General features: G+C 37.6%; 1 protein-coding gene across 4 annotated transcripts in view; it reads left to right on the forward strand.

The window, feature by feature from the left end:
* Positions 1-5,141: 5,141 nt before the first annotated feature.
* Positions 5,142-19,089, forward strand: part of CDK15 (cyclin dependent kinase 15) — a gene marked incomplete at its 5' end in the record, with an annotated part of 81,203 nt that continues 67,255 nt past the window's right edge. For 2 of the 4 annotated variants that reach the window (XM_084230557.1, XM_084230560.1), the window contains 4 exons: positions 5,142-5,264; positions 5,979-6,128; positions 6,358-6,452; positions 12,214-12,293. In XM_084230557.1, the coding sequence (XP_084086683.1) occupies positions 5,142-5,264; positions 5,979-6,128; positions 6,358-6,452; positions 12,214-12,293 (448 nt within the window). The remainder of the gene's footprint in view (positions 5,265-5,978; positions 6,129-6,357; positions 6,453-12,213; positions 12,294-19,089) is intronic. The other 2 variants (XM_084230558.1, XM_084230559.1) reach the window with 2 other exon arrangements.

Raw genomic sequence — 19,089 nt, forward strand, 5'->3', positions numbered from 1 at the left:
TGTGAAAAGGTTTTAAAAAATATTGTTCTTTTTCTGTTTTCTTATTTAGAAAATTCCTAACACAAAAAATGAACCCCTCTACAGCCATCACCAACTTAAAACAATTATCAGTGTGTTTAGCAATTTTAGTTGCCTTATCCCCAACATTATTTTTCTAGAATAGTTAAAAGCAAGGAAATTATGTCATTCCACATATAAGTACTTAGATTGCACTCGAACTATAGAACTGTGCTAAAACCATAACAACTATGCAAAATTAAACAATTTCTTGTTTTTAAAAGGATAATTAATTTTACCCAAAGTACAATTATTATCTATACTTTGCAAAAGGAAGGAAATATCTTCCATGAAGACAAATGTGGGAAATTTAACTCTAATGTCAGTAACAGAAATGGTTGTACTTTTTTTCTTTTTTAAACAACTCAAAGTTATTATCTTGGAGTTTCTATAGATCAGAAGTCTTTTTTTTTTTTAGATTTTATTTTATTTTTATTTGCGTATACAAGAGCTGGGGTGTAAGCCAAAGGTGTGGGGGAGGGTGCAGGGGAGGGATATAAGAGGATTCACCAGAAACAGTGGGGAGCAGAACAGGTGGGCTGACTGAAATACAGGATTGAACTCATGCTGCAGTGGTGGAGATAGCGTCTTAGTGATGAGTCTTGACCTCTTGTGCCACCAGGGAGGCCCTAGGCCAGGCTTGATAAGAGCATGACTTGATTGTTTCCTCAGGTCTCACTGGTCCAAAAAAAATTCTTACGATCACCTAATACCGTATTTAAATTTTTATACTTGTCTCAGAAATATCATTTTAAAGTGGTAACCAGGGTTGATGCAGTGGAAAAAATGGGGAAATGTTGTCAGAAGTATACAAATTTTCGTTTATGCAACATCATTGAGTTCTACAGATCAAATGCGCAAAAGGGTGACACTAGTTAGTAATACTGTATTGTATCCTTGGCATTTGCTAAGAAAGCAGATGTTAATTGTTCTCATTTTTTAAAAAGATTTATTTATTTATACATACAGAACTGGGGTACAGGCCGGAGATGTGGAGGGTGAGAGGATTCACCAGAGACAGAGCGGGGAGCAGAACAGGTAGACAGACTGAAATACACTGCTGAGGGGAGCAGTGGGCGAGACAGGAGAGGTCTGTCTGCTGAGCCATGTGGGTCTTCTCCCTGGCGGGGGATCCAGCTCCTGCTGCAGTGGCTGTGGATAGCTTCATAGGTTGTGTCTTAACCCCTTGCGCCCCCAGGGAGGCCCTCTAACTGTTCTCATTTTTAAAAGTTATGTGAGGGATAAATATGTTACATTAGCTTGATTGTGGCAAACTTTTTGTAGTTTGTATTATTCATCTATCAAAACATCCCTTGTACATCTTAAATATATACAATTTTTATTTGTCAATTATACCTCAATAAGCTCAGAGGTAAATACCATTTTACAATCAATTTGTTGAGATCAGGATCCAAACAAGGTCTACATGTTACATTTTTCAGCTCTATCTCTCAAGTCTTTTCAATTCTCTTCTTATTCTTCTCTTTAATGACATTGATTTGTTAGCGAAATCATCCTTCCTGATTTAATTGGTTGTTTATTTCCTTAGGTGTTAATTCACTTCTCTGTCCTCCTTTTTTCTTGTAATCTGGTTTTAGATCTACACAGTTGATTAGATTCAGGTTAATTTTTTTTCTTTAGTCAAAAAATGCATCATAAATAGTGCTGTGTTCTTCCTTTGTGTCCTATCAGGAGACTCAAAGTCTGCATGCCTAGCCTAATTTTAGTGGCGTTAACATTGATCACTGGACTCAGATGGCATCAATCTGACCTTTCATTGCAAAGATTCTTTATCAATCTTTCACCAGTGATTTTAGCATTCATTGATGATTGTTGCTTGGATCAAATATTGCACTAGGGATTGCAATAGTGATTTTCTGTATCTATCACTTCTTTTGCATTTATTAGCTGTAATTCCTCTATGAAGGAGAATTTTCCCCTCATTAACTATTTGATAATACTAGAGAAATAATGTCTATAGAAGATACAAAATATGTACTTGGTTTTTCCCTTTTATCAATTGTCAGAATAATGAGTTGGTATACTAGAAAACTCCAAATGACCATTTTTATGTACTCACTATAAACGTATAGTTTATATCTTTCATGTATTTTAATTTGTTGTGGCCATTATTGTTTTTGATCTTCAAATTGTCCCATCTTAAGCCAAATGGGAATCCCTTCGCGTTGCTTCCTATGTTCTTCTGTTATGACTTGCATTGACTTACGATGACTGGGGCATCTTTCTTGATAACTTTCCGGATTTCATCCTCCAGACATTGGCCACCATTTCTCCATGGATGCTATGTTCGTTTGAATGGAAACTGATGCTTAGAGACCACAGATTAAGTATTAGAGTTGCTTACTGTTATTGAATTGTCACTGTTTCTAAGTCTTTTTGGTTGACAGGTTTTTTTTTTTTAAGAAAAAAATGATAAGTTTAGACTAATATTTTCAAATCAAATTTAAGATTTTTTTTTACTTTACTGGCTAAATTAATAAAGACAGATGCAAAGACTGGAAAAAGTGCAAACTTTCAACTGAGCATAGTATAATGGTTTGAAAAAACACCGTTGGAGAAAAGAAAAGGACTCCAAAAATGTAGGCTGGGAAAATCTAGCTTTAAATTATCAATAACCTATAATTTTACTGCTAATTAAAAAATGACTGCAATTTGACTTAACACAGATTCCCTGGAAACAGCCAGAAGCAAAAGTTTATGTGCTAACACTTAATTTGATGGGAGGGCATCATTTGCAATGTCAGGGAAGTAGAAGTGAGGGGAAAGGGGAAGTAAGGCCGAGAAGCGAAAGCAAAGACTTGAGGTAATGCCACATCAAACAGTGCTGGTTTCATAATGGTGGAAGCACATTCCATGAAAATCCCTGCACTTCTTGATCTTGTCACCTAACCCTTGCAGAAAGTTGCTGGAGAAGAACCTTTGTTGGTCCATTCAAGCTGATGGCCAGGCACTGAGGTCTGTGCTTGTCAGTCAGTTTCATGTGTGGGGCCTCTTTGATCTGTGCCCTTGGGAGGGAGCAGTAACAGTGGCCAAACCACAAGTCAGAGGAATGGCTTCTCCCACTATGAAGTCAACCAGGCCATGGAGGTAAGTCAGCCAGCTAACCTGAGTGGCACATTAAACTGGGCCTGATTTACAATCCAAAATGAAATCATCTGTCTTCTGTTCTTATTTAGAAATCTTGGGTAACAAAAGCTGTTTCAGACACAGAACTAGAAAACATCTGAAGAAGTCATCTAATATTTTTCCTTAACTTTTACAAGACCATAAATTATTTTATTTTTGAAATTCTGAAGGATATTTCCCAGTTTCCCTCACTAGTTCATTTTAGTAGCTAAACAGCATTTTAAGCCTTAAAAAATGGAAAGCTATTCTCTTTTAGCATACTTGTAACTAGATGAATGATCCTCTGCACTAATAAAAATGAGATTTAAATTCTAAAACTTAATTTCTAAATTCTGAAACTTTTGGTTGATAAAAAAAAACTCAAACCTGGTCAGACCATGTAACTTTATATAATGAGAGTCACAATCTCCCTTTAGAAAGAAATCAGGGCCTCCGTGGTGGCACAGCAGGTTGAACGCAGGGCTGTAAAGCTGTCCGCAGCCTCTGCAGCACCGGTTTGATTCCCGGCTGGCCAAGGAGAAACCCATATGGTGCAGCAGACCTCTCCTGTCTCGCACGCTGCTCCCCTCAGCAGTGTGTTTCAGTTTGTCTACCTGTTCTGCTCCCCGCTCTGTCTTTGGTGAATCCTCTCACTCTCCCCGTGCCTCTGTTCTATAGCCCAGTTCTTGCATAAATAAATAAATCTTTAAAAAAAGAAAGAAATCATATTTCTGACAAAATTATTATACTCAAATTATAATAAATTCTAATGAAATTAATAAATATTCTAATGAAATTAATAAATAAAAATTAATACCTTCTGTTACTCTGTTGATTGTCAATCAAAAGTGTAATGGCCTGTCTTAGTGTAACTAGTCGCTTTTAATTTTTACTAAATATCTCTAACTTAAGTAAATATTTAATTTATTCAGTTTGGAGTCTCTTGTGGAAATTTTGAAATAAAACTTCAATGTCTACTCATATTATATGAAGGGGTTTTTAAAAGCCATCATGAGATTCATATAGCAAATATCCATAAATATTGGTGTGGTAACAGACATGATATGTTCGTGCATGCATGTGTGTGTGCCCCACATTCTGTCTTGTCCTGATTAGCGTATTATAATTATAATAACCTTAGGAGCGTCTCAGAGAAAAAAGTTCTGTTCAGAGCCTACAAACGAGCTTGAACTAGTTCCTTGACTTGCTGTGCTATTAATACAGTAAACATTAATTACACTTATGTGGAGGACAGGAGAGAGGGAAAGAAAGTGGTATTTCAAGCAAACCTCACTCTCCCTCATTGGGTAACATCATTTTCTATATAATAAGAACACAGGTGGTCACTAGATAATTTTTGAATCAATGAATGAATGACCATCCCTCTGGGACTATCAGATACACTATTGCTTCAATGCAAAGAGATGAAGTAGATATCTCCAGCTTTCTTCCTGTTCTATGACTCTGTGGTTTCTCTGACTATTAAAAGTTGGCTAGATTGCAGATGTATTCTAAAATTTGAAAAGCAAAATGCTTTCAGATGAAAGGCAAAGAGAAAATATTTCTCAATCTGCCCACTTTAGCATCAGAGAAGCCTAATAAATATCATTATTATTTACAAGGATGAGAAATATAAATAAAAAAAAAAGCAGTGCATACCAACAGCACTAACTTGTGACTGGACTAAGAAACTTTGCCAACTTTTATTCTACCCAATAATTAGCCACCCAGTTTTCAGTTGTGCTCAGAGGAATGCAGACAGCAGCCTTTCAGATGTATAGTTTCTTAAACCGATAAGGAAAAACTGCTGAAGTCATGAGGCTGTTCAAGGCAGAGCCCATGTGAGTCATATGAAAGCTCCAGCACTGCTGACCTCTGGCAAAAAGGGAGTGACCGAGGACAGGAGAGGCAGAGGGGGAGAGGTTCAAGTGCGGCTTTCTCCTTGAACCTAGAAGATTATGGGTCAAGAGCTGTGTGCAAAGACTCTCCAGCCTGGATGCAGCTGCCATCGCTGTTGGGAGGGAGGCGATGCACACAGCTGTCAGAGGAGCGCGCCTGTGACCATGGAGGCTGCGATCGAGGTATCTGTATCCCAGGAGGAGCATCTTCCTCTTTAGATAGATGAAGGAGTTCAGAGACTCCTTTTCTGAAGTAGGGTCAGATTTTTCTGTGATGGCTTTAAACCATTAAAAAAAAAATCTGTTATAGTCACAGAATTTATGGCTGTTGTTATCAACTTTGGGATTTTTTTCTTGTAAACCAAAGGGGAAGAATTATGCTATGCCTGGGCTGCAGGAAACTCACTTCAAGTGACAAAGTTGTTCTCCTGAAATCTCTGAAGTATTAAATTGCAGAGCTGACCCTCAAAAAACAAGCTGCAGTATTGGTATACTACAGATTCAAAATTTCAGTAATTAGCTCATGTTTATTAGCAATAGTAAACTAGATAATTATTCTCCTGAAGAGAGAAAATAAAGGGACTTGGGGGCAGGAGGGTGGGGGAAGGCTGCGTTAAATGCAGAAAATTAGAAACCATCCATCAAGAGAGTCTGGCTTACCTAAGGATTAAAGACATATTTTTGGGTGAAGAAAATATGTGGTGTTTCAGCAGTTGATATCATTATGGTCTCTTTTAGTGATCTGACATTTAGGTTACGGACTTCCTTTTTGAGGGTGTAGGAAGCTTAGAAAATATTTGAAGAGTGAAAATTAGGCAAGTAAAGAAAAAATGGTTTATGCCAGCTACTGAGTCTTGACTTTGCAAAAATTTTATTTGTGTTTTCTTTTTTCTTTAGCTAACAGACCTAAAAGAAGCATCATGTTCTATGACTTCATTTCACCCCAGGGGACCTCAGGCTGTCCATGCCCGGAAGTTCAAGAGTAAAGGGCCAGAGAGTAACAGTGATTCTTTTCAGGAAGAGGATCTGAGGCAGGGTTTTCAGTGGGTGAGTGAGCAGCTGATGTTGATCCAGAAGAAATTAACATTTGCTTGTCTAGGACTTAGCAGGCCTTCCCAAGTATATTGTGGGAATACTGTCTAATTTTCCCTGGGGGGGTGGGTGGTGTGGGGAAGAAGGGGAGGTAAGGGAGGATATGGGGGGAGGGAGCCAACACTGAAAAAAGTGCTCTTTTTTTCTTTTCCATCTCTCACCCCTCCCCATTCCCCTTAAACAGAGGAAGAGCCCCCCTTTTGGGGTGGCCTCATCTTACTTGAACTTGGAGAAGCTGGGTGAAGGTTCTTATGCTACAGTTTACAAGGGGATTAGCAGGTGAGTGACTCATAGCTGGTAGAGACTTCAGACTTGAGGAGTCCCCCACCCCAATCCTCACTTGACATTATAAAGCCAGGTGGCACATGGCAGAAGTTCAAGGCTTCTGGGACTTGAGCACAACACCAAAATCAATAGGAAGAGACAGGTACTTTAAAGAATCTTGAAAGAAAAACAAATATATCCTGCCCATATTTGAATCTCTAAAATGTTATCAGCTTTTCTTTTCTTTTCTTTAATTCAAAGAAAGTAGACTTTCTCTACCTGCTCTTCAGCCAGGTGGGAAGTGCAGTTGGTAAGGTGTCTCTAAAGGGTTTTTCATATACCTCCTTAAATCAGTGACATATTTGCAGTAGCAACCTTGAGAGTTTCTTCATTCTTCTACTTTGTCTTCACAGGAAAAACTGAAGTTGGTTTCTACAAAGTATGACATAAAAAAAAAAAACAATCCTGGATTTTCCACATGTGCTAAATATACAGTGTAACTGGAGAATAAAAACACTGCTTTTCCAGAAGTCAAGTGCCCATTTTGACTGACAACAAACTGTCAATCATGCTTGAAAGCTCAATGGGCTCCACTGCTTTTTAGGCAAGATGGGGAAGTCAGAAGTTCTGGTTTCCATATTATGTTACTCCATTGGAGCAAAACTAATGGCTCAAAGGTGGTTAAATGTTAATTTACAAAATTTAATACAGATACAACAAGACTGATTATTATTTATCTTAGTGCTTTGTGTTATTGTTTTGACTTGTTAAGACAGATTTTAAAGGAAATATTTTTTAAATTTATATGGAAAAATAATTTAATTCACTTCCATATGCTGTCTTAGGAACTGAGAATATAAAATATTTCCTTCAAGGGAATTAGCTTAGTAATATAGCAAAAAAAAAAATTAGAAATACTTGTCCAAATGCACTGAGACGCAGAAAAGAGTATTCATGGCAGCAAGATTTGCAATAGAAAAAGCGAAAATATGATCACAAACACTGGCCAAATAATCACCATACAATGAAATAAAATAGATGTATTAATGTGAAAATTAGACAGTATTCCCACAATATACTTGGGAAGGCCTGTTAAGTCCTAGACAAGCAAATGTTAAGGTTTTAAAAGATGTTCAAGGTTTTAAAAGAAAAAGACAACATATAGAACAATATCAATCCTGTGATTTCATGTAGAAAAAAAGAACTCAGATGTACTGTACATGCATAAATTTATATGTGCATAGAGAAGTCAAGAAAAATACATAAGTGCTTATTAAAATGTGATACCCCTAGTGGTTGAAACTAGGGTAGGGAAAGAAGGATCGCTCAAATTTTTCTTTTTTCCCTACCGTGAAGGCATTACATCTATAATTTCAAAGCAAGTTTTAAAATATCATGGTACTAGGAATTTAATAAATTCAGCATCAATTACTAGTTTAAAACTCTAAGCAAAATCAGAATGGAATGGTAATTCTTCATTATGATGTAAAATATTAAGAGCCCACATACATTTTTTTTTTGTTGTTGTTAAATACTGGAGACATTACTATTAAGTGAGCGATAGGGCAAGAGTGTACACTATCCATTATTGTTAAAAATTATAATGTTCTAGTCATGCGATGAGAAAAAAATACAAAATAATTTTTGTGGATTATAGTATTTTTGACAAAAAGCCAAAAGAACCATCTAAGAAGCTTCTGGAAGTAATAATATAGAACAACAGTAAGGTGAATGGTTGTAAGATCAAAATATACTTATCAAAAATTATTTTATAGATTAACAATATCAATTTGAAAATGTAGCAGGGGAAATTACTCTCACAATAGCAACAACAAAAATCATTAGCATCAAAAATGGGCAGAATTCACATAAAGATTCACCAAAGGATATAAAAGACTTGAAGAAAGAGCCAGACAGGCATTCATTCAATCTACTAACATTTTGTTAAGTGCCTGCTATATGCCAGGAACTGTTTTAGCCAATAATGATTCATTGGAGAACAAAACAGACAAAAATCTCTACTCTTATGGAGTGTACATTCTCGTGGGGCTGAGAGAGGCAATACAATAATTAGTAAAATACTGAGTTTCTCAAAGAGTGAAAGTACTTTGGAAAATAATAAAACAAGTGGTGACACTGTGAAGTGAACTCTTGAGCAGAGACTCAGACACAGATAAGGAGTGATCTGTATGCATATATAGTGGAGAAAAACTTCAGGCAGAGTGAAAGCTAATAACACATCCCTGAGGCAGAAGCAGGCCTGGCATTGAAGGGGGAGAATGGAAAGAGATGAAGATGGGGAGAAGTTGCAGTAAAGTGGTTGCATAGGATCTTATAGATCATTTCAGGAGCCCTTGAAAGTTTAGGATTATTGATTAGAAAATCTGGTAGTGCAAAGATGTCAATGATTCTCTAATTTAGAGTTGTAATGTATTGTAAATGTTCAAAGGCTACAATAATTAAAACAGTGTGGCATGAGTATAAGAAAAGACAAATCGAGAACATTTGATTTTTATAAGTCCAGAACTGTCAAAAATTCAAACATTAGTAAGATCTAATATATAATCATGGTGATTGTATGTGTGTGTGTGTGTGTGTATGTGATTTAAAGATTTATTTTTATACAAGAGCTGGGGTACAGGCCAGAGCCACAGGAAGGTGAGAGGATTCACTAGAAACAAAGCAAGAAGCAGAACAGGCAGACGACCAAAATACACTGCTGAGGGGAGCAGCGGGCGAGACAGGAGAAGTCTGCCACACCATGTGGGAATCTCCCTGGCTGGCTGGGAATCGAACCCATGCTGCGGACAGCAACACAGCACTGCGCTCAACCAGCTGAGCCACGAGGGTGGCCTAATCATGGTGATTTTTTAAATCAACAGAGTGAAAAATAGAGCCCAGTCATTGGAGCTGGGATGATTTTTAGCAATTTGGAAAAAGTAAATATACAATATGAATTCCCAGTGGACTCATTTCAAGAGTTACAAGAAGAAGAAAACCTATAGCAATTTGAAGGATAGGGAGTTCTATGTCACCTATAGAATGGAAAAGTCTCTATTTGTAACACTTCAATCAGAATCCATAAGGAAAATTGGGAATGTCCTTCTAAGCATGTTCTAGGGAGCCCTGATTCTGAGACACCTTAATAGATATTTTATTGAAAGTTACCATTGTAAAATTGACACATGGAACCCTAGAACAAATCAAATGCAATCCTTTATTGTCAGTACTCTTTGCATCTGTAAAATGTCAGTACTATGACTGTCTAAGAAAGAATAAGAAAAAAATCTAAAAATATTAACCATTTTCTAAACATATTTGACCAGGAACATTTTGTGGGCTTGGGAGGCTTTCACAAAACTGCTCTGAGTAAAACAATTTGGAAAATATTAAAACTTTAAAGTTCAAAGTTTCAAAAATGTGATATGGAAAACAAAAGAAATCAGTACGAAGTGCATGAAAAATATTTTAGTGAAAATGTTGGCAATCGCTTCTCGGCCTTTTGGCTAAGATCAAGTGTAAAAATGTTGGCAAATTGCAAATAGGCAAATTGCAAAAGAACACTAAAGAACAAACAGAGTTATAAAAATTCAGTTTTATAAGTACTTATAAGTTTTATAAGTTAAAGAAATAAATTAAAATGTGATAAACCTTTTTACCTACTAGTTTAAGCATGAAGATTAAACAAAACATACCCTCCAAAACACACCCCACATTATGGAAGCATGTCAAAGGGATACATGAGCCAACTAAAAGAGCTCCCAGAGGACACACTTGAGCAACAAAATAAATAAACCAGTATTAGATTTTAACTCAGAGTATAAAATAAATAGCTATAAGTACATACTAATATAACTAAATCGTTCAATAAATTTGTGAATGGGAGAGAAAAGATAAATTTCCTGTACAGGAAAATTCCATATAATTCATGTAGATAAGCCCTCTCAAAGAGGTGGAGCTAAGTCCCTACTCTTGACGTGTGGCCTACACACTGACTTTCTTCCCAAAAGTACAATGTAGAAAGTAAGTGGGGAGAAGTGTAATCACAGTGAAGAAATCTGACAAACACTCCCTCCTCTAGGTGATTAAGGCCAATATCAAAAATCATAAATTATGATGATGCTATGAGCCCTTAAAATATTATGATAAAGATTGTACTTTATACCTTCCCCAAAATCAGTCCAATTATAAGAAAAACAGAAAAATTCCAGTAAGGCCTCCTATTGTTCAAATAATTGATCAGGAATGCCCCAAATTGTCAAGGTCCTTAAAAACAAGGACAGGGGGATCAGCACCATGAAGCTATCTGCAGCCACTGCGGCATGAGTTCAATCCCTGGCCAGGGAGGTGACTCATATGGCTCAGCAGACCTCTCCTGTCTCATCCGCTGCTCTCCCTCAGCAGTGTACTTCAGTCAGTCTGCCTGTTCTGTTCCTCGCTCTGTCTCTGGTGAATCCTCTCATCCTCCCGCATATCTGGTCTGTACCCCAATTCTTGTATGCATGAATAATTAAAAAAAAATGAAACCTTAAAATAAAAAATAAATGATACAGCACACAAGCCTGTCCAGTGCTGGTGAGGGAGAGGTGGCATGACCACTCTGTGGCATAACTTGGGAACAGGCATGCAAAACAATAAAATGTATGCATTGCATACTACTCGGTTTGGCACTTCAACCTCTGCCATAAAAAAATAATAGGGGCTGTGTGGAAAATTTTACCTACAAATATGATTATTACCATATTTTAATTTTTTTGTTTTTTTTTCCCTCAACCCACTGTACCACTGGGGAGACCCCTCCTGTTTATTTTATTTTTATTTTTAATATTTTATTTTATATAATATTACATCATTTTTCATCTTTGCACAATGTATGCATTTTCATTTTGGTTATATTCCCCATACTATTGTGCCCCCCCATTACCATATTTTTATAACAGCAAAAAAGTTAGAAATAATTTTAAAGCACTTGGAATTGGCTAATTATATCCTAGTGTATTTATAAGATGAAATATTATGTCATTATTACATATCACATAGAATAAGAATGAAAAAAGAAAAAGTTAAATAGTGCAAAACAGGTTATTGGTAATATGCTATGACTCCCACTATATTATAAACTTGTCTTAACTTGTATTTAAACGTGTATTAAAATCTCTTAGCATTTAGTGAACAAAATGATGAATATGGGAGGGCAGAGAAATATTCATGGGTCAAGGGCAGATCAGGGAGCACCCAGGAGGCCATTGTAAAACTCAGGCTTTTATTCAGAGTGAAATGTAGAAATAATAGCGTGTTTGAGAATAGAAATGGCTTGTTTTTACTTTTGTTTTAAAAGGATGCTTTGAGCCTACTCTGTTGAAAGTAGACAGTAGAGGTGCAAGTGTTCAAGCAGGGAAGCTACTGGAAGTGAATACAATAATTCAGATGAACATTAAGTATGGCTCAAATATGCCTACAAAGGGAAATAAAAGGAAAAATATGCATGTTAGGAAAAAATATTCATGAACATGTTATGAAGATGGGTTTGGTGTTTGGGTGGGGGAATTTTGTAATTTTCTGTATTCTCCAAATGTTCTAGAGTGAATATATAATACTTTGGTAAAGAGAAAAAATTGTTTTGGTACATATTGAATATATGTATATGACATTGAAAACTTTATCTTGAAAAAATAGATTCATATGCTAGAATCTATTTTGAAGGAAAACTACTTTGTTAAACTTAAAAAATTCTGTTGTAAAACATCTCAGTGTGTCCTTTCCCCAATTCTTCTAGGATAAATGGACAACTCGTGGCTTTGAAAGTCATCAGCATGAATGCAGAGGAAGGAGTCCCATTTACAGCTATCCGGGAAGGTAAGGACAGTTGGAGTGGAGACTTAAGAGATCTGTTTTAAGTCCTTGATTTGATTAAAAACAAACAATGCATGAGTGCCTCCCTAATGGAGCAGGGACTAAAGTCTCAGTGCCATAGACTTAAGAGATCTGTTTTAAGTCCTTGATTTGATTAAAAACAAAAAATGCATGAGTGCCTCCCTAATGGAGCAGGGACTAAAGTCTCAGTGCCATAGTGCTATCACCAGCCACTGCAGCATAAGTTCTATCCCTGACCAGGGAGCTGACCCTCATGGCACAGCAGACCTCTCCTGTCTCGCCCGCTGCTCCCTCAGCAGTGTATTTCAGTCAGTCTGCCTGTTCTGCTTCCCACTCTGTCTCTGGTGAATCCTCTTTCCCCCTGCACCTCTGACCTATATCCCAGTTCTTATATGCATAAATAAATAAAATCTTCTTAAAAAATGCATTGAATCCATCCATTCAGCATAATGCTTTTGAAATTTCTAGAATATTGTAATTACAACTTTATTTTTTTTTAAGATTTATTTTTATTTATTTATGCATACAAGAGCTGGGGTGTAGGCCAGAGGTACGGGAGGGTGAGAGGATTCACAGAGACAGAGTGGGGAGCAGAAAAGGTGGATCTACTAAACACTGCTGAGGGGAGCAGCAGGTGAGACAGGAGAGGTCTGCTGTGTCTGACTGGGGATTGAACTTGTACTACAGTGGATGCCGATAGCTTCATAGTGCTGAGTCTTAACCCACTGTGCCACCAGGGAGGCCCACAACTTTATTCTTTATAACAGATTGCCAAGTGTGTTTACACTATCATTTCATTATTTACTCTTGAGGAAACTAAAATTCAAAACTATTATATTAGTTGACCAAGATTATAAACTCAATGAGTATTTACTTAATACCTTTTGTGTGTTTTTGTGCCTTGCTAGGTGTTAAATCTAAAATCCCAGAAAAATCCACATAAAAGAGGGAAAAATAATGTAATCTCACAAAATCTCAGTGGGCATTTTACCTGAAAAAATTACAGATAGGTCTTGAATAACTCCTTGGAAAGCATGTGCTTTCAGTGTTGTGCTTATATTTTCTCTATACCCTGACTAGGATGGCAAATGGATAAGGAACTTGGTGTCAGATAGACTTTGGTTTTGAATCTTAGATCTACCAATCACTACTGGTATGACCATGGTTAGATTGCTTTATCTATTTTAGATTTAGTTTATTTCAGACAGAGAATAATAGAACCTATTTCATTAAGTTGTTATGCAGATTAAATAAGGCTATGCATATAAAGCACTTGTCACAGAGTTTCTTTCCAAAGTTCAGCAAATGTTGCTGTTATTACTCAATTCTTTCTCTTCCCTTAGTGATGTCTTGTTTACCATCATGATGACAGATACTTTCTAATATAAAAATCAAGAAACCAATATATGAAAATAAATCATTAAAATGCTATTTATTAGCCTTTTACATGAACCATTTGTGAAGAAAAGAGATAGGATTGCTGTCCATCTCAGCAAAAAAACAGAGAAATGACTCTTTCCTGGTCTTCATCTCCTGTTAAACTACTTTTCCCTTCTTAATGAGCAACATAATATATGCAGAGATTATTGTTGGATGTTGTGAAGGATAAAGGGGAAAAAAAAAAGACCTGATCTTTGCTCAACATAATTTTCAGTCTTAGCACAGATGATTCAAGTTACAAGTGTTATAATGGAGGTTAAAAAAAAGACCTTGTAAACTAAGATGAAAACCAGTCAGTCTCAGTATGGCTAATGGAGTCAGTAGATTTTGAAGTGAGTCTGGAAAGATGGGTTATGCAAACAGGCATGGAAAAATAATTCAGAAAATGAGTTTATAACTGAATTTGATGCCACTTCCAAAACTCTTTCAGAGCCTCTGGGAAATACATCATTTTGAATTTAAGTAGAATGGCCAAATGGCTTTGGGTTAGCCAGCCATTCAGCTTGGTGGGATCAGGTGTGTTCTGGAAGAAAGCATGGGTTTAAGTGTTTAATATAATGAAGGCTGCATTTACTAATGCACTGATTAGTGGTCCCCATGAAAGAATGATCAAATTTAGAAACAGATACGTGGATATGTTAAAAAGCATTTCTGAAGATATTGGAAATCCCTAGGTCCACAGCATAAGAGAGTGTCTCTAGGCCCAGGTTCACTTATTATCATGGTGGTGTTTGCTTTGTGTGCTCTTGAACTTGCCTGTTGCCTATAAGGCTTGCCTGGCTCAGATTTTGCCCACAGCCAAGTTTTTCAGGTAAAGACATTTGACTTAACAGTGAAATCTTTCGCTGGTTTTGCTAACAGATGGTTCTCAGCAGGGTTCAGAAAAGCTGGATCTGTATTGTTCTGTATGCTAAATGTTTCTTTTATTGCATATTTACCAAGGAATTGCCTCTCCACCACAGGTGTTTGCAATTACATTTAGTATTCAACTGTGAACTTTCTTGGTTTGTTTTATGGACTTACCTTACTGAATGCTTTGCTTGTATAATATTAAAACCACAAAAGGATTTTTTGACACATTGGAGGTTGTTAGGCATCCAATTTCCAACAATGAATGTTTCTTTTCTCCACCAATGTAAAGGCTGGGAGCCCTGGTTAGAGGAGCCTTCTCCCCTCAAGATGATATGAGGCCCCACTTGAAAACTTTGGCACTGTCCCATTTTTCCTGCAAGAACTTCAAGGATTTGAGACCAGAGAGACAGGAGGTTAAATGAGAAGGGCTGAACGGCAAAATAATAACAGCTGGAGTTCATTAGTTAAAATCCAGGGTCACTAGCTAAAAAGGCAACCGAAAGCCACGTGCAGACTTCTTTAAAAAGCCTTGAAGCAGTTATTTTCCTGAACAGTTTGGCTGCTCTGATGGTATATCAGCCAAAGATTTATTAAGTAGGATTTTATTGCATGTATGGTCTTTCTCTATATAGTTAGAATACATGTGGCAGTTTATTAATCAGGTCATTTGGAATACTATTTGATCTTAATGGGTAATATGAAATTAGCAAAAATATGAACAGCACTAAGGAAAACATACCTTAATACATGTGCCAGATACTTCTCATGTGTTACCTCTTTCAGTCCTCTTAACAATCTTTGGATGTAGATATTGCTATTAGTTTTCCAATATGTAGCCATCTGTAGGGGGGCAGGAAGACAAGGAGCAGGTTCTGTGATCCAGCAGACAGAGTAAAGGAGAAGAGAGAGGCCTGGAGCCCTCAGTGGCTTTTGCAGGCTTTTATTGGGCTTTACCAGGCACAAGGCAGGCAGGGTGCTGGGGGAACACAGCAGGCAGGGACACTGGGGGGCCGGGAGGCTGGCAGGCTTCCCAGCACTCTGCTTGGGCTCTCCAGCGTTCTCTGGTGGTCTCTGCTTCTCTGCTCTCTGCTCTTTCGTGGTTCTGCTTCTGCTGGCGTCCCCGTGATGCCGCCCTTAAAAGCCCAGTCTTAGCCCAGGTGAATCCTATCTACATATGCCCACACCCTATTCCAGGTGCCCTCCATCAGGCATGCATTCAGGACCACAGGGTTCCATCATCTATCCTAATGGCAGGAGGGCAGAAAAGCCTGATACTTTTACCTTATCCTACACCATCATTCAACCAAATCACTCTGATTCAAAAATCCATGCAACTCTCCATGCATTCATTCTACACACATTTGTTGAGCACCTCCTATAGCCAGACACTCGGCTGACTGTGGAGCACATAGTAGTGCCCTCAATAGGTGTGTTTCCTACCCTTTTGGTAGTGAAAAGTTTAGCTACCTCCATAGCCACTTAAAAAAAAAAACTTCCAAAACTGGTTCTAGAATTTATGTATACATACATATGTATATATAGTTTTTCAAGTGATCCTTTATTGAAACATTTTCCTTTGTGGCTCTTAACCAACTGTGCACTCCACCACATCACTATTGATGTAATTGATGATATCATGAAGGTGGTAGCATCAACATGGCAGCCCAGACTGAGCCAACCCCAGGATCTCTTTAATGGCGCCATAGAGTTCTCTAAAGATCAGCGCCGCATCTGTCAGTCTGTGCTGACAGTCATCAAAAGTGATATTTTCATTATGCTTAATGTTTTCCTGCATATTTCTGTCTCCTGGTGGTTCCTTGAGGGTGTTGATGATGAGGCAGAGGCAGAAGGTACCACCTCATCTGGACCTGTTATGCCTGGTCAATTTCACTGTAATTCTCAGACCCTTCCAGTCATAGGTTATCTTGGTGAAGCCCTCAACAATTTTGTGGGGGGGACAGACTTAGGGGAGCCAATCTTGGGGACTGGAGAAGACCTGGAACTGAGTTCCCCACTGGTGCACCTCAGGTATATGACTTTAATCTTGTTGAAGTTGAACTTAAGTGGCATGTGAAGCAGCTGAACCTGAATTTGGGTTGTAAAAAGTCGCTCCTTAGCCTTCTCTCAACCAAAAGCCTTAAGACCTAGAATTCTATTTTTAATGTTTATTTTTATAGTCTGGAGGAAACATTTTCATTTGACTAGGCTAATATTTTAAGTTTTTATAAAATAATATTTTCACTACTTTTATTAAACTATCAACAAGTTACTAATGTGCAACATTTTAAATATCTTTCTATAATAATAGGAACTTTTATTTAAACCCAGTGCTTTTAGACTCTTAGAAGCACTTATTTAGGAAACAGTGATATAATTAACCTTTTTTGTAAACTAGACCTATGATAAAATTTCCCACTCTCCTTACCCCATTATCTTTTTTTTTTTTTTAACTTTGATAGCAATTCTGGGAGGTAAGGTGTGTTATTTTAGTTGTAGAGGTGAAGAAATCGGCACCGCAGAGAGGTTAGAAAACTTGTCTGAGATCTCAGAACTGATAATCAGAGTTGTTAGGTATTAGAATCCATTCCATTCTATTAAATATCTGTAGGGTAAAGTAAAAAATGTCAGGCTTTTCTGCCCTCCTGCCATCAGGATAGATGATGGATCCTTATCCTGAATGCATGCCCGATGGCGGGCACCTGGAGTAGGGTGTGGGCACAAGGTAGATGGGATTCACCTGGGCTAAGACTGTGCTTTTTAAGGGGGGGCGTCACGGGGACGCCAGCAGCAGCAGAAGCCAAGAGAGAATCCGAAAGAGAAGAAGCCCGAAGCAGAAGCAGAGAACGCCAGAGAGCCCAGATAGAGTGAAGATTTGCTGGGGGCTGGGAGGACTGCCAGCCTCCCAGCCCCCCAGCACCCCTGCCTGCCATGTACCTGCTGAACCCCAATAAAAACCTGCAAAACCACTGAGGACTCTGACTCCTCCTTTACCCGGTCTGCATGGGATCAGAAAACCTACACTGTGCCCGTTCCTGCCCTTACAATATCCTTTCTACTTTATTAAAAATCTTTAACTCAAGCATTTCTCCTTAGCAATGGTAAAAATAAAAATAGAAATCTGTTTTTATAATATAGTTGTATAATCATTTAGCAAAATACAGACACACACACTTTCAAATAATATATAATAGTGTATATTTGTCAGTTCTGATTCTATCAACTCTATAGCATTGAGTTGTGATATTTAATTAGAAACAGTTTCAGCTAAGAATGTGTTTTTTTTTAAGATTTATTTATTTATGCATACAAGATCTGGGGCACTGGCCAGAGGTGGGAGTGGTAAGAGGATTCACCAGAAACAGAGTGGGGAGCAGAACAGGCAGACTGACTGAAACACACTGCTGAGAGGAGCAGTGGGAGAGTCAGAAGAGGCCTGCTGTGCCATGTGGGTAGTTCCCTGGTGGGGGATCTAACTCATGCTGCAGTGGCTGCGGGTAGCTTCATAGGGGTTGTGTCTTAACCCCTTGCGCCACCAGGGAGGCCCCTCAGCTGAGAATGTTTTAAGATCACTTCCTGGTAGAAAGCCTTACAAAGTACTTATTCCCAATCCATATGTGAGAAAACTGAGCCAAAGTTAACTAAGGAACTTCCCCAAGGTCATACAATGAGATAGAGGATACCAGATAAATCATCAGAGGATACCACTAAATCACTGCTCACTACAAATAGATTGTAGCATGTCTGGTTGGCGAGCATCTTTCAGTGAATGTAGTCAAATTTCATCACGGACATAGTACATGTGCACAGAGTCCTTTTTATAAAACAATATTATGCCAAGACAAAAGTATGTGATCAGGGTTATAATTACAAAGAAATTAGATGGTAACTATCTAACATTTATCTTAATATTTATCTGAATGTATATAGATATTTTATTAGAATGAATAAATCATTGACTCATTGACTTGATTTGTGACAACAAAGTCAGAGAAAATGTAACATCAGCAACTACACACTTTTTAAATCATTGCCCAAGGGGGGCTGGAGGTGGAAATGGCTTCATTATTGAACTCCTACATAAACTTATTACAACTGTCTGGTCTTTATTAATTCACAAGCACTTATTGATGTTCATATGCCAGGCCTGTGTTAGGTATTAGAGATACAAAAACAAAACAGAACAATCCATGCCCTCAAAGAGCTCATACTCTTAGCGGGGCCTTTAACTACTAGGCACTCACTACATATAGCCATGCTCCAGAACTTTGAGAGTCAACCCTGTTCTTGTCATCATCTTTTATAGACCAGAGCAGAGTAACATCAGGATGTTATGACCCATTGCACTTGCAAAGCATCAAATTTTTCAAAATTTCCTCAACTGCAAACCCCAACAAAATTGATAAAATCAAGAATTTAAGGTTTCATATCATTGCAAGATGAAAATGATAATTTTTAAAAATTGTTAAATATCTATATGAAAATCAGA

The sequence above is a fragment of the Talpa europaea genome (genome assembly GCF_964194135.1).
Source record: "Talpa europaea genome assembly, chromosome: 1".
NCBI classification, from domain to species: domain Eukaryota; kingdom Metazoa; phylum Chordata; class Mammalia; order Eulipotyphla; family Talpidae; genus Talpa; species Talpa europaea.